This window comes from Amphibalanus amphitrite, unplaced genomic scaffold (assembly GCF_019059575.1).
Source record: "Amphibalanus amphitrite isolate SeventyFive unplaced genomic scaffold, NRLGWU_Aamphi_draft 000897F_arrow, whole genome shotgun sequence".
NCBI lineage: Eukaryota > Metazoa > Arthropoda > Thecostraca > Balanomorpha > Balanidae > Amphibalanus > Amphibalanus amphitrite.
In genome coordinates, this window is record NW_024882391.1 from 180,664 (window position 1) to 195,629 (window position 14,966).

The 14,966-nt window shown below is 49.6% G+C and overlaps 2 protein-coding genes across 2 annotated transcripts; both read left to right on the forward strand.

Annotated features, from left to right (window-relative positions):
• Positions 1-84: 84 nt before the first annotated feature.
• LOC122367803 (organic cation transporter protein-like) lies at positions 85-2,479 on the forward strand. Its single transcript, XM_043341218.1, has one exon. The coding sequence runs from the start codon at positions 540-542 to the stop codon at positions 2,178-2,180; it is 1,641 nt and encodes a 546-aa protein (XP_043197153.1). The 5' UTR covers positions 85-539; the 3' UTR covers positions 2,181-2,479.
• A 3,218-nt stretch (positions 2,480-5,697) lies between these two features.
• On the forward strand, positions 5,698-9,110 carry LOC122367804 (intraflagellar transport protein 27 homolog). Its single transcript, XM_043341220.1, has 6 exons — positions 5,698-6,179; positions 6,483-6,562; positions 7,108-7,227; positions 7,828-7,945; positions 8,129-8,238; positions 8,576-9,110. Exons 1-6 carry the CDS (start codon positions 6,137-6,139, stop codon positions 8,672-8,674), a joined length of 570 nt encoding a protein of 189 aa, XP_043197155.1. The 5' UTR covers positions 5,698-6,136; the 3' UTR covers positions 8,675-9,110.
• The last annotated feature ends 5,856 nt before the right edge of the window (positions 9,111-14,966 follow it).

Genomic DNA, 14,966 nt, shown 5'->3' on the forward strand with positions numbered 1-14,966 from the left:
TGACAGTTGCTTGTGATGAAGCGCCTTGGATGTCCGGCTAGTACATATTCGATGCTCGTCGAACGGCCTCAGAGACTTGTCAGGCCTTAATTCGATTTCCGCCCGTTTGGGTCTGACCTTGTGTGTGCGCTGATGGCCGGTGACTCTGCAGTTTCAGCGTTCTGTTTATTTGTGAATGAATATGATGAACGATAGCGACTTAAATTAAGAAGGCTCGTCAAACTGGGCAAACATTTTGTCAATTGATGGCATTATGTGACCCACCGCGATCGGCTTCGTGGAACTCGCGACTGCTATGCCAGGGTGTCGAGGCGGACAGTATTCCCAGTACGGTAGCGCGCCGGATGGAGTTCAGACGACCACTCACGATAGTTGGTGCTCTGTCGGATGGCTCTGAGGGGTGGGACGTCAGTCCGACCGAGTCGACAGAGGTGGTCACACGCGACCCAGTCAGCACGTCTTCTCGGCAGGATTTTGGGAAGGTATCTGGATCGCTGGTAGATTTTTTGAAGTGAACCTTGACTGCTGGGTACGCAGTCATGGTGGCCCCTGAGAGTGTGGACAAGAAGCCAGCGGAGACGACAGACGATGGACCGACCTTTGACGACGTTCTGCGTCTGGCCGGGGGCAGCGGTCGCTGGCAGCTGAAACACATTGTCTGGCTCTCCAAGACTTGCATCAATCTCTCCTTCTTCTTGATGGGTATGATTTTCCTGGGAGCCGAGCCGGAGCACCGGTGCGCGGACGGGTTCGCCGCCGACGTCGGGTTCGCCTCGCTGCCTGCGGACGCGCCGCGCTGCCCGTCGGCCGGCGCCAACTGCTCCCGCTGGGTGTACGACACCTCTGACGTGGGGAACACGGTGGTGGCGCAGTGGCACCTGGTGTGCGGCCGGAAGCCGCTGCTGTCGCTGCTGCAGTCGGTGCCGATGGCCGGCGGTCTGCTGGGCGCGCTCACCACCGGCATGTTCGCCGACCGGTTCGGCCGGCGGCCGGTGACGCTGGCTGGCTCGACGTTGTACGCCGTGACGGCGCTGGCTAGCTGCGCCGTCCACCACTACCAGCTGCTGCTCGCCATCCGCTTCGTGTCCGGCGTCGGGTGCGCCTTCTCGCTGTCACCGCTGGTGGTGCTGATCCTAGAGATTGTGACGCCCGAGTGGCGGCTGCTGATCGGCCTGCTGATCCAGGTACCGTTCGCCCTGGGCGTGATGGCGCTGTCAGCGATGGCCTACCTGCTACCCAACTGGTGGCACCTACAGCTGGCCATGGCGATACCGACGCTGCTCTACATTATCGACTTCTGGGTGATGCCCGAGTCGCCTCGCTGGCTGGTGCGCACCGGCCGGCTACCGGCTGCGACTGCCGTGCTGCGCCGGATCGCGGCCACTAACGGCGCCGTTCTACCAGACGACGACGCGCTGTCCCAGATGCTCCAGCGCGTGTACGAGGCCGAGAGGAGCCAGAAGGTCGCGGCGGAGGCCAACGGCTGTCTGTCGTTCCTCGGACAGCTGGTGCAGTTGCTGCGCACGCCCCAGATGCGCCGCTACATGCTGGTGACGTTCTTCTGCTGGCTGGCCGCCGGTCTGAGCTACTTCGGAATCGCGTTCGACCTGGGACAGCTGTCGGCCAGCCGGTACGTGGCCAACTGTCTGTCGGGTCTGGTGGAGATCCCGGCCTACATCGTGCCGTGGATGACGGCCACCCGCTGGGGCCGCCGGCCCACCGTCTGCGCTCTGTTCCTACTGGCGGCCGCCTCCATCCTGCCGGTGGTGGCCGTCCGCGACTGGCGGCTCAGTCTCACTCTGGGCCTGCTGGGCAAGTTCGCCGTGACCGGCGCGTTCGGCCTGCTGTACGTGTACACGCCCGAGTACGTACCCACGCTGCTGCGCACCATCGGCCTGGGTGCCGCCTCGGTCAGCGCCCGAATCGGCTCCATCGTGGCGCCCTTCATCATCGACCTGGCGCGCGAGGCGCACCCGAGCGCGCCCACGGTGGTGTTCGGCGTGCTGGCGCTGCTGGCCGGCCTGGGCGCGCTGCTGCTGCCGGAGACGGCCGGCCGCCACCTGCCCGAGACGGTCGCAGAGCTCGAGAGCGGAGCCTGGCTGCGCCAGCCGCCCGACTGCCGCGAGACCATCGCTGACCTGCTGCCGGGCGCGCGCCGCGACCAGCGCGCCGCCTCCTAGAGCACCACCTCAGTCGCGAGCGGGTCCCCGAAGGACAGCGAACCAACAGTCAACTATGCAGACTTGAGACTCGACTATGCATACTGATGGGTGGGAGTGCGGGAATTGACCGCACTAGGATCGATGCTGAGAGGGGGAGAGGATGTGGTACCTATATGGTAATATGTTCTGCTTATCAATGTAATAATGACTTAGCCATATTCGCTAGTCAATAAGCGATTCGCCTCAACAATTGAACGTGTGTGCTGTGCGTATATCGCTGCTCAGTGATTGGTCCACACATACAAAATACAAAAACATGTTTTTGTGGTGCCGATGGCATGCTCTTGACGTCCTCCCTGAAGTGGTTAGATAAGAGCATATCTATAAGATGTGTGCATATTTATATAAAGCAATATAGTTCAAGAGGCCACTGCAAGACGAACGAGAATGAGTTAACCGTCTTTTATCAGACAACCTATGGGGAAGGGTCAGTTTCAGTGGAACATACTCAAACTTATTTGGATGCAGGATGACCAAACATTTAGGTAGGTAGGTAGGTACTGTTGTGGCTTCTCCGGTCCCCCGTCCAACACTGTGCCACACCAGTAAGCAAATCTCATAACGAACAAGTCTATGGACTTACAGGTATATTTACAACTGCAACTCGACCCTCGACCTGACACGACATAAGGGACATGTATTCGATACCCTGATGTATTCCAAGGCCGTATAAGTTAGGTAAGATCGTCCGGGCTCGCTAATGTTACAAATCTGCAACACTACGGTGACGTCACCGGGGCATACGCTCCCTGGCTCCATCCGGACCCTGATGCGGCGGCTGGAATCGCTGCTAATCGAAAAATTACTTGTGCAATAGCGCTTTTAAATGACTTTAAAAAGGGGAAAATATAATAGCAAAATAATTATGAGAATCCCTTGTCCTGACTGGGATTGTATGACCCCGCCACCTATCGGACAACGTCGTAATTAGGGTTGAGTTGGAGATCGCCAGATGGCTTGTCAGTAAGCTGTCAGCCGGACAGGAGAGGGGCCGTCAGGCGCTTAATATTATGTAAACGCCAGATCATGCTCAGGAAAATGCGACACGCTTAAGAACGGTCAATTATCTCGAAAAAATGCGGTGCCCTGTGGTGATATGGCCCACAGGACTCGGGACCCGTAGGCCGTATACGGCCTACGGGTCCCGAGTCATCAGGGGCCTTATAAGGCCCCTGTGGTCACCGGCAGCTCCCAAGGCCCCTACGGACGCGATACATGCTTCGAAAATCGCTAGACAAAGGACTCACGGGCGCAGCCAAGGGGGAGGGGCACTGACACCGGGCTTTAGCCCCTTCCAAATCTAGCAGGCGCCCTCTGGAAAGACGCCATCCAGGGCGCCGCCTTCCACGATCATTCTGTGCTCCGATGGCGCATTTTCAGTGTCCAGCACTCTAGTCGCCCTCGAGGGTAAGCCATTGCGACGTCATCATGCGGTACTGGCGCCCAGATTTACAATTTTATATCTCTTTGTGGCCTTGTGGGTGAAGATGCACCCACAATCCTGAAATGCCGGATATCCACTCCCAATCTCCTGACCATCTAGCGCCCTCGGCTCACCTTCAGCGCCCTTCTGTCTGCTCGGCGCCCTTCTGATCTGTCGGCGCCCTTCTCGCCCTTCAGCGCTCTCCTGGCCTGTCGGCACCCTCCTCACATTCGGCGCCCTCCGGGCAGACCAGTTAGCGCACGCATGGACATAATCACACAGCATCCTCCTGATCTGTCTCGCCCTCCACACTTGTCAGCGCCCTCCTGACCTGGCAGCACCCTCCTGACCTGGCAGCGCCTATCGTATTATAGCGCCCTCCTCACCGTACAAAGCCCTCCTGACCTGTCGCCATCCTCCTCACTGTATATAAGCGGCCTCCTAACCATACAAAGCCCTCCAGACCGGCGCCCTCTACGTTCAGCGCCCTCCTGACAAGTCGGTGCCCTTTTCACCGCAGACGGCCCTCCTGATCTGTCGGCGCCCTCCTGACCGCACATCGCCTTCTTCACCTTGTCCGCGCCCTCCTCTTTATACACTATACAGTGTCCTCCTGACCTGTCATCGCCCTCTTCACTCGTATAGTGCCCTTCTCATCGTACAGTATCCTCCTCACCATGGGCGCCCTCCTGACCTGTCGGCGCTCTCCCCACCATACAGCGCCCTGCTGCCTTGTCGGCGCCCTCTTCACGGACAGCGTTCTCCAGATCTGTCGCAGCCCTTATCACCGTGCAGTGCCCTCCTGACCTGTCAGCGCCCTCGCCTGTCGGCGACATCTTCGCGTTCAGCGCCCTCCTGAGCAGCCTGCGCCTTTTGCAACGCATAGCGCCCTCATCACCATGCACCGTCCTCCCGACCAGTCAGCGTCGCCGTTCATCGTACAGCACCCTCCTGACCTGTCGGCGCCCTCCTCACAACACACCGCCCTTCCGGTTAGCGTTCTCCTCACCATGAAAACAATGCAACACTTGACAATTAGGAAAGCGTTAAGTAGCCTATGCTTAACCCTCGCCGGCACAGGCCATTTTGCGTCATTCGACGGTGGTGCGACCCCCCTCGCGTTTGGCCCCTGATTGAGCTAGAGCTTCGCGGAAAAACGAGCGTGTTGCCCGTCACGAGAGGAAGCCGATGATATCCAATTTTTAGATCCTAGGTCATCGGGTGACCTTCCAGGTCAGGTCAATGACCCAAAAATCAGGAATATCGGGACCTGTTAGAAAGTCGTAAAGTGTGGCTGCTATGGAGTTCTCCGGGGCGCTGATCACGAATATCGTGTTAGTTTTGATCAGAGATGATGTCTTTAAGCATTTAGACCAGGTCGGGTCAGGTCAGGTCAGGTCATGCGGTAGGGGTCGTGACGGGTATTCGTAATACGTGTCAACCGTCTCTGACAGCTTCGTAACATGTTACGAAGGCACCAAAACCACTTCGTAAATGTTCAAATGGTTGCTAGATTCGAAATCAACTCCAAAAACTAGCCTTGAAACATGTCAAACTCGAAAAAGTAAACCGAGGTCACCAAAGGTCATTGACCTGACCTGACCTTCAGGTGACCTTGACATCCACCCTAATGCATAAGAGCAACATCAAATCACATGTTTGAACGTTTGAAACCACGAAAAGCTTGCAAACGCGCGGCTAATGCGAGCCGACATACTCCGAATCGCGATTCCGACCAAACATGGTCTCGGAAAGTAGGCCACGGGTCAAAGGTCATTTGGGTCAGGGTCATGATATTTTCAGGGTAGGTGTACAATTGATCAATGCGAGGGTACTGAAAGTTTCGTCGCAATCAGCCGCTTTTTACGCGAGTTATTCGCGAAAATTTAACGAGTTTGCAAAAGATGACGGATGTCATCACTGTCAACCGTGGAAGCCGTATGGCTACCCATCTACGCTGGAGTACGAAAAAACATCATCTCACGCTCTCAGTCCCAGCGGATAAAAACAACACCTAAGAACAATTTCCGGAAAGTAAAAGGATGACAGCGTTTCCGGAACGTTTCCGGAAAGGAACTTGTTTACAACCGTGACCCTCAAAATCGTATTCAAGGCCAAACTTGCGGGGAAGGCCAGCTGACAAGTGTACGCCCCCGTGACGTCACGGGTAATGTTAAACAGTCGGGCGCCCGGCACATAGGAAAGCTCGTGATGACAGCCCCCTGGATGTATTCGGGCCTCGGGGAAACCAATCAATAGACAACACGGCACGTTGAGGCAGTGGAGGCCTGCTGGCTAGGTCTCCATGGCAACGATGTCAAAACAAGGACAGTCGTCGACGGTCGTGGCGCACAGTCGACCGGTATTTTTGGGCGTGTGCAAGCATTTACTGCCTATTTATTGTTTGTAAATGTGAACTGACGTGAAGGTTAAATCGGTATCCTAATATCTGCAAGTCACCAACGGGAGACAAGTCGTCAGCGAATGAGAGATGTCTCTTCCTAACGTCGTGCGTGGACGCTGCGTGGTCGTCGGTAAGTTTTGTTTTGTGCGCCCTATGTTATATGGCCTTGCATCCATGGAAGTAAAATGGGTTACAGTGACTGGGAATATTTGACCAAAGTCGCACCAAGTTGCTACCAGAGTCCAGATATGAGATAAGATGTCGTGCAAACGAATTATTGTCTAAGGCTAAGGCTACCTACATATAACGAGGGGTGGAGGCCTGATCTTTTTAGTTGGTTTATTCGCACTAATCGTTGGTTCATAACAGTTTATTGGTTGGCTCTGAGATTGAATCCACCGAGTCCCACTTGCCTCGTTTTCCTGTACTTCAGGTGACAGCACTGCTGGCAAGACCGCACTGGTTCAAGTGTTTCTTTCCGATGGCTCCGACTTTCCAAAAAACTACAACATGGTGAGGACTGAGGACCGACTGAATAACATCGATGAACGCTTTGCTTTGATACCTACATAAAAATTATCACTACACAACATTATGAGCGCATATTTATATCATACCTACTCAAGCTAAAATATGCATTCCTTCGTTTACATTCGGGCCTGTCCACTGTTCACGTTGTCTTTATGAGTCTCACAACGCGTTAAAACCTCTCACTCGATTGCGAATTTACCTATGTTTGACTCACGCTCCGTTTGACAAAACGTTAAGTGAAACGGACATGATCTGAGCTAGAAGCAGTCCCATTGGCCACTGCATGACATGAACGTTAGGGAAACGGACTGGTTTTGACGATTCATTCACAAATCACAATGCCTCGACTTCATTTTTGATGTGGATCGCTCAGCCGAAACATAGTTTTGCAGATGCTACAAAACGATCTATCTGAGCTATCACTTACGATTTTGCCATATCGTCATATACATATTAGGTAGACAAGTATCAAGTCATTCGAAGAATTCATAAGAGATGCGATTGAGTGCTGTTTGTTGCGCCGACAGACGTTCACCGTGGAGCTCCATCAGAAGCAGGTGCGGATACCGGACACGGCCGAGTCGGTCGAGCTGTTCATCTACGACTGCTCCGGCAAGGACATCTACCGAGACGTTCTTCAGAGCGTGGTGAGGGCAGAGCGAGATACAATCGGTCGGAAAGAATAGATGCATGAGGGATTACTAAATGGTTTTCGTGAATTACTTGGTGTGTAATGCTACGGTTATATATTCAGAAACGTTTCAAATACATTAGCAGGAAATTTACATGTTCGGGAAGACGGCGATATCTTCCGATGCATTTTATGATGAATGATTGTCCACCCGCCATCTTTGCTTATGATTTAGGTACATTACTTACGTCACGAATGATGCCAAATTTCTACAGTCATCAGAAAACCCAACCCAATCCAAGAACCTCCTTTCAACCAAAATCAAATAATGATTTACCTAGAGCCAACTGCAAATTGTGAGACGGAGCCGAAAGCAACCGTTTTCATAAAGCATACGGTTTAGTGAAAGCATGCATCGACCGCTGAAGTCATAATTTGTTTACTTCAATCCAGACAAAATTCATAACTCGATAATTGACCATTGGTTGCTTTGAATGCCTCAAACTATTCACATTGAATTTTTATTGTGTGTTATTAAAAAAATAACGGTTTATAAACAAAACAACTTCTCCCACTAACTGCAACTTACCACTGACCTACCTTTATGCTATTTCAGTTGAATCCAAACCTTGCTATCATCGTCTACGATGTTACGAACGAGAAGTCGTTTCAGGCTGCATCAGAATGGCACAAGTTCATTCGCGAAACAAAGAAGGACAAAACAACTCTGCCAGGTAGTAAGATCAGATGCCTTCTCCATAAAAACTCAAAATGTGTGTGCGCAGCTGGGGATAAACGTACAAGTACATTCAACAAACTATAAACGAATAAACGGATAAAACAGGATAAACGTACAAGTGCATTCAACAAACTAACCCGTGGACGTGTTTGACTCGTTGATTTCTTCGTCCAAACAGGGGTGTTGATGGGGTGTAAGACGGACCTAACGGAAAGACGCCTCATCAGTCCCAAGGAGGGGAACGATCTCGCCAACAAGCTGGGCTTCGTGTACATGGAATGTTCTGCCGTGAGTTCTTATTAATAGTTATCGGTAATTTAATAGAGTTAACGTTTGCGAACTTCACAACAATCATTTGAACCGTAATTGAGTCCCGGTTAGTTTGGATTATTTTATTTAGCTATTTTATTATGTTACGCGTTTTTAATTGGTATACTTCATTGTTCACTTTTACTTTCATTTTGAGTGGTAGTTGATGTTTCGTTTATGGTTTTTGCATTCATTTGTTCGGAAAGAATTAACAAAGCATCGATCGTTACGAAACTACATGATACGTATGAAATAGGACGTCACACCTGAAATAGTATCATCTGGAGATGTTGATGAACAAACTTTCTATTTGCAGAAAGACAACCAAAACATCGACGACGCGTTCTTCTATCTTGCAAACGAGTGGCATAAGATGTACTCGAATGGTGTCAATGCAACCCTCAACGCTGCTTGAGTCGCAGCGCCGAGGCGAACAGCACTCCCAGCTATTTGTTTGCGCGCATCCCTGTTTCGGTCGGCTTCTGTCAATGTTTGACGGTACTGGAAACAACTTATGGCCAATTGGGGGGTGGCCACTTTGCCCCGGCCACTTTGCCGGTTGGACAGTTACAAGAAGACGTGACTGTCGTGTTAAGCCACCGGTTCTTGTTTCTCAATGCCAATTGAGAAACGATCAAGTGTCGGTTTTTACCCAACAACTTTTACATGAGTCGCCCGAATTTAAGCATGCGTTGAGAATGCGCTTGTAAGTTGTTACCCACGTATGTAGGTAGATGGTTCCGTGCATGAAATGATTGACACGAGATGCGCAAAATACAGCTGAGGCGATGGGATCAAAAGGAATGCATATTTGTTATACTGTGCTAGTATCAAATAAACGAGATGATAATATTATGGATTTTTTTTAAAGTCATGGAGCATCATTATAATTCCGTTTTTATGAAAAAATCGTGCACGATCTATAAGCAAAACCCCGCGGGGCTCTTCCACCACGACGCTCAGGGGTCTTTCGCTTGATGGCGCTTCTAGCGACCGGCGCCCGGGGTCAGGAACGCGAACTCTGACATTCGATGACCGGTGACCCTTGGTCGTCTGACGTTTGACCTGCAGCTTAATGGGAATAGTTCACTTTCCCGAAATTAGTTTGTCGCAATGGATTTGCGATTTTTTTATGCTCAAAATCATCAGCAAAGAAAATAATTGTTTTATAAAAAGACTATTTTGGCTATAATTTGATTACGAGCGAGCGAGCGCAGCGAGCGAAGCGAAGTCTTTTCAATATAACGGAAAAATCTCAGTATGAGCGGCCCGGCCCGGCCTGTAACGCTTTTGAGAGGCTTATATCTCACCAACCGCTTGACCGATTGGCCTGCGGTCCTTTTTGCTGGGTAGCCCCATCCCTTCTACCCCGTAATTGACTACTTTTGATACAACTCAGTGACCGTCGTGGCACGTGCCACGTGAAAAGTCAAGGGTGTTCAGGCTGTTTTGCAAAAGTCGTGATTTTGAGAGGCTCATATCTCAGCAGCGGCTTGGGCGATTGTCTCGCGGTAATTTTTGTAGGGTAGCTGCATCCCTTCTACCAAAGGTCGGATACCTACTCTTGATCTATGTGAGTGACCCCCACTGCACGTGCAAAATACAAAAAGAAGAGGTGCCAAATTTGTTCCCATTTCAATAACTCGGTAATTACTGGGGCGATTTCGCTGAAACTTGGCATACAGGTAGGCACCCACCAGGCAATGCATTCCCATGTGTTGCGGTTAGGGTGCTACTGCACGTGCGCACGTGCAGGGGGCGCTTCCAGATCTCGAGAACGGCTGGGCCGATTGCGCTCAAATTTGGTACACGGTTGGGGACCGGTTATAGTTCGTTTTTTCTAAGTTCGACCCTCACTGTAAACATCTTTTTGAACATAGCACGAGAATTGCTAGCTGAATTACTAAGAAAACTGGTTAGCGCACATTGTACTGCAGACATGAATAATGTTTTCCAAATAAGTTTTAAAAACCGATGATATACCGTTCTGTTAAACGCCGTACGATCTATTGATCAGTTCAGTTATAATTTCTGACAAGATGTCTATCCCTGTGGGGTTGTATATAAAGGCAAATACGAGCTAGGAGTCTGGGAAATAAGAGCCAGGAAGAAATAATTTTGAGTAAAATTAATCGTCTGTGAAATCAATGTGCGCCAGCCAGTTTTCTAAGTAATTCAGCTAGCAATTCTCGTGCTGTGTTCAAAGAGACGATTACAGTGAGGGTCGAACTTAAGAAAAACGAACTATAGTAGGGTGCCGTGCAGAAGTCACTTTGGACCAGTTTGGACCCCGTTTGCACGTGCGCACGTGCAGAATGCCGCATCCAGATCTCAGGAACGACTGGGCCGATCGCATTCAAATTTGGTAAACCGCTAGCGACCGGTTAGAAGGGTTCTTTGCACAAGCCCATTGGAAGTAGGGTAAGGTGCCTAATTAGCGACCCCCTTAATTTGAACCGTCGTTGCTCACGCTCTGTGGGTGCCACTGTATTACTGGCTTGATTTTCGGAGAGATCGTTCATTTTTCTATTAAAATATAGTCATTTTCTGCCCCAATATTCACTGACTTATTTGTAGTGAGCATTCTGGCAAACCATTGCAAAAAACGCTAATAGGGAACTCTTCCCGATTAGCGACCGGGGAGGGTCGCTAATAAGTCTATGGGTTTCCCCATATAAAAAATGGCAAAAAATGCGACGCCTGAAAAGATGAAATATGATCTCAAAAAGGTAACCTATACGCAAAGCACTCAATCACTCGAACAGGAACGTCTATCCAACACATTTTACGTAAGTAAAAACTGATCACGTGATGCACCGAAGGCGAAACGAAGGCGGAAACCCAAATTTTGCGGGCTATCTCGTATGATATTCGAGGTCCGCGCTGAATTCGGCACCCCTGCAGTCGGTGACGACATTTGGCATTCCCTGCCACACATTGCAAACTTAAGCAACACCTCATTTTCATTTCTCTCTTTTCCCCTTTCTTTCCCTTCTTGAGCTATTTGCGACCATGTCAGGCGCAAATAGAAAATATGAGTTGCGACACATTTTTAACCACCATGCTGTGCACAGTTGAGCGATTCACTATGGGAAAACGGCAATCAATTGAAAAAGGAATGTCGATTCAGAATAAAAAAGGTGCATCATCCTAATGTGCATCGCTTTTCATCAGAGAGGGCCCAAACAGACAGGTTTTGGATAAGAAAATCGTCATTTTTATTTAAACTCACCTGAAACGTCCCACCAGAAACATCGACGATCGGAAAATAATTTAATTTGATAACCAAAGTATGGCTGACCTTTTGACGATGTTTTTACCCCGTTTTCTCCTGCCAGTTTTTCTGTAGGGAGGTAGGTCGCAAATCGGAAAGGGTCGCTAATTAGGCACCTTACCCTACCCTCTCGCCCTTCCGCACGTGCAGGGCTCACTATCTCGCTCGCTCGTTCTTCGCCCAAAAGGCGTTTTACTGGTATAGAAAGAACTATATTCTATATACAATATTGTTTGACACAGAAGCTTATGACGCGTTGACCAAATATATTGCGTAGTACAAACCCATTGGCTGTACCTAAACAGCATGCTGATTGGCTGACGAATGACGATGACGTGGCTGCATTCCTCGGCAAGGCACTCTTTTCGGAACGAGAAATGGAATATCTTCGTCTAGGGTGATCGTTGAGCCGCAAAAGCTTCTGATATGTGCTAGTCTCAGCTCAAGCTATTACACAACTGCTATTCCAGTTCAAAACCCCATGCTAAAAGTGAACTATTTTCTACAAAACTATGTAGGTACCTATATTAATCTATTCATGATTATGTTACTAACGCTCATTCGAGCTCCACCTTCCGCACATCGGTGCGTTGCCCAGAAGTCGCGTTAGAATGGGGATGTTCAGTTTCCCCCTCCCCGCTCTGAGGAGGCGTGAAAATATTATCCCGAGCAGCCCCAGCGGAGCGCGCTTTAAAACCCGCGCCCTGCTGGGGGGGGGGGGGGCTGAACACTCCCCCGTGGGTTTTCGCAAATATCTCAGAAACGTCCGCCGCTTTTAGCACACCTTATCAATTCTGCACATGTTGTAAAAATTACAGACCAAGGTCCTTCAAGGTCAGGTCACCATGGGTCACTTGAAGTGACCTCACCTCATATACCTAAAGTTTCAATGTCCGCCATAGCAACACCGAGTGACCGATCGCTTTATAACTTTCAGTGATTGCTAAGAGCAATAGTATGTAAAAAAAAAATTCTCAGAATTTTGCTATCGATGACCTAAGGTCAGGTCAATTTTGCGACATCCCCATTATAAGTCAATGGGAGAAAATATTTCGCCTAAAAAAAAGAAAATATTTCGCCTTATCAGTATTATTTTAATATATCCAATTTTGTGCATTATTTGAACATTAATATGAGCAAAGGCTACTACTTCTCGTACGAGAAGTATTACATTAACATAGTATGTATAACGATGCTCATCACAGCCATCCATTTCATTCATTCAATGGGAGAAAATTGAAAGGCGCCGCTTTTGGACGAAAGCCATTATAAACACTCCTTAACACTGAATTATAAGTAACAAAGACACGCTGAACACGAAAATGGTATCCGTGACCCCTGTTTATGCCTCTGAGGTCATCTCAGGTCACGAATGGCACCTAAAAGTTTTTCGCGAATAACTTTTGATAGAGGCATGCTAGAGCGATGAAAACGTCTTGGTTGTGTTCAGCTCGATGATTGCTCGACGTTGGCTTCTTGGAAATTGTCGACATTTGATCTGAAAATCGGCGCAACTTTTTGCCTTCAATGACATGACTTCTGGTGACCTGATCTTTGACCTGACCAAAAATGTGACTGAAGTGATTTCGTCATTATTTTTGGCGCTCTTTCTAGCGCCGCCTTCCGCGTATCGATACGTAGCCCAGGAGCCGAGGGGAGGGGAGGGGTGTTCAATTACCCCCCCCCCCCAGCAAGGCGTGCAAATCCAGGACCCCCAGGGGGCGCGGGTTAGTAGTATTTGTGCTTTGTAGAAGTATTACTTATATTTAGGCACTTTTGTTAGTTGTTACCGTCCTCTGCCTGTGATATCGCCAGCCTTCACAAAAGTCGGGTACGCCGCCATGAAGTAGGTATACGAAGAAAGAACCACTGGAGCTACTGGTGAAAGTAATCTTACTCGAGGGCAGCGCTTTTCGAGGAGCGCTGTGGCCCGAAGGTTTGGACTTTGAATTGTGAAAATCGCCCGCCCGCCGCAAAACGCAAACGCCGCAAAACGCGCAAAACGCACGCCCGAAACCCCAACGCAAAAGTCGCAAAGAATAAATAAACGCCTGCCCGCCGCAAACCGCAAATAAAAAAAAACGCAAAAACGCCGCAAAACAATAAAACCGCCCGCATCGCACGCCCGCTAACCGCCAACCGAAAACGCCAAAAAATCGCCCGCCCGCCGCCAAAAGCAAACACCGCAAAAAAAACGAAAAAGCGGCCGCCAACCGCAAACAAATTTAACACCGCAAACGCCGCAAAAAAAAAGAAAACCGCCGCATCGCCGCCCGCCCGCCCGCCGCCAAAGACAAACACCGCAAAAAAACACAAAACGCCCGCCCACCGCAAAACGTAAACACCGCAAAACGTGCAAAACGCACGCCCGAAACGCCAACGCAAACGGCGAAAAAAATCGCCCGACCGCCGCAAATCACAAAAAAAAACGCCGAAACGCCGAAAAAAATAAAACCGCCCGCACCGCACCGACGCTAACTGCTAACCGAAAACGACTAAAAGTCACCCGCCAGCCGCCAAACGCAAACACCGCAAATAAGCGCCCGGCAGCAGCAAGATAATAATTTATCAACGACTGGCATACCGCTAGGCTGGTCATTTTCACAAATCAAAAAGATATCTGCAAAAATCTCCTAGATGAAAGCGCGCGATTAAAAAACGGATGGCACGTGCGTGTTCCTCGCCCCCAACTTCCTTCAGGTCAATCGTCATTTGGGTCACCTAACGCATTGACGACCGGCTGGGTGGAATGAACATTGCGCCAAGAAACGTAAGTATATTGTCAAAAAGAATCCCCAGAATGGTGGATCCCAAAGGTTTGAAACTACCACTTTGGCCCACTGGACGACACCTTAAACAGTTGCCGACCGGATGACACCCATTGTTTGGTCACCCACGCCATAGTATGCATCATGGGTACGCCGAAATGACCAAAAGTCCCAATTTCCGGTGTGCAGGGTCATTTTCAACGGCACGTGGCACGTGGTTCTGGACTTTTCCGGCCACTTTGCGACATACCCATGGGTAGTGCACCGAATGGTGGTTGATCTGCATGGAAGAAAATGGGGGGTCGTTTGGATCGTTTTCGAGCAATCTGCCGTGAAACGCATTTTTTCATTTTGCCCATTGGCTTAACACGGGAATTTTCAAAGTCACGTGGCACGTGCACCAGATGGTCCGCGGAGGGGATACCCATACCAGAACGTAGATCACCTGGCCCACTAGAAATCCTGAAAAAAAATCAGAATTTTTGGAGCAGCCGTTTTCAAGAGCATCAAGTTGTACTGATCTCAAGAAAAGAAAAATGCACATTCTCTTATAAAAATTCGATGAGTTGGGAGCACTTTTGAATGTCTTTAAGTAGAGACTCATTTTGATTTACTTGATTACACCGAAAAATAACTGATCGGCTTTGTCCAGTAAGATAAGTTTG

Excerpts from the sequence above, each read along its gene's own strand:
- LOC122367804 (XM_043341220.1), top strand. The coding sequence starts at position 6,137 with ATGTCTCTTCCTAACGTCGTGCGTGGACGCTGCGTGGTCGTCG. Across the intron at positions 6,180-6,482 it reads TGGACGCTGCGTGGTCGTCG|GTGACAGCACTGCTGGCAAG; the intron begins GTAAGTTTTGTT and ends CCTGTACTTCAG. Across the intron at positions 6,563-7,107 it reads TTCCAAAAAACTACAACATG|ACGTTCACCGTGGAGCTCCA; the intron begins GTGAGGACTGAG and ends TTGCGCCGACAG.
- LOC122367803 (XM_043341218.1), top strand. The coding sequence starts at position 540 with ATGGTGGCCCCTGAGAGTGTGGACAAGAAGCCAGCGGAGACGACAGAC.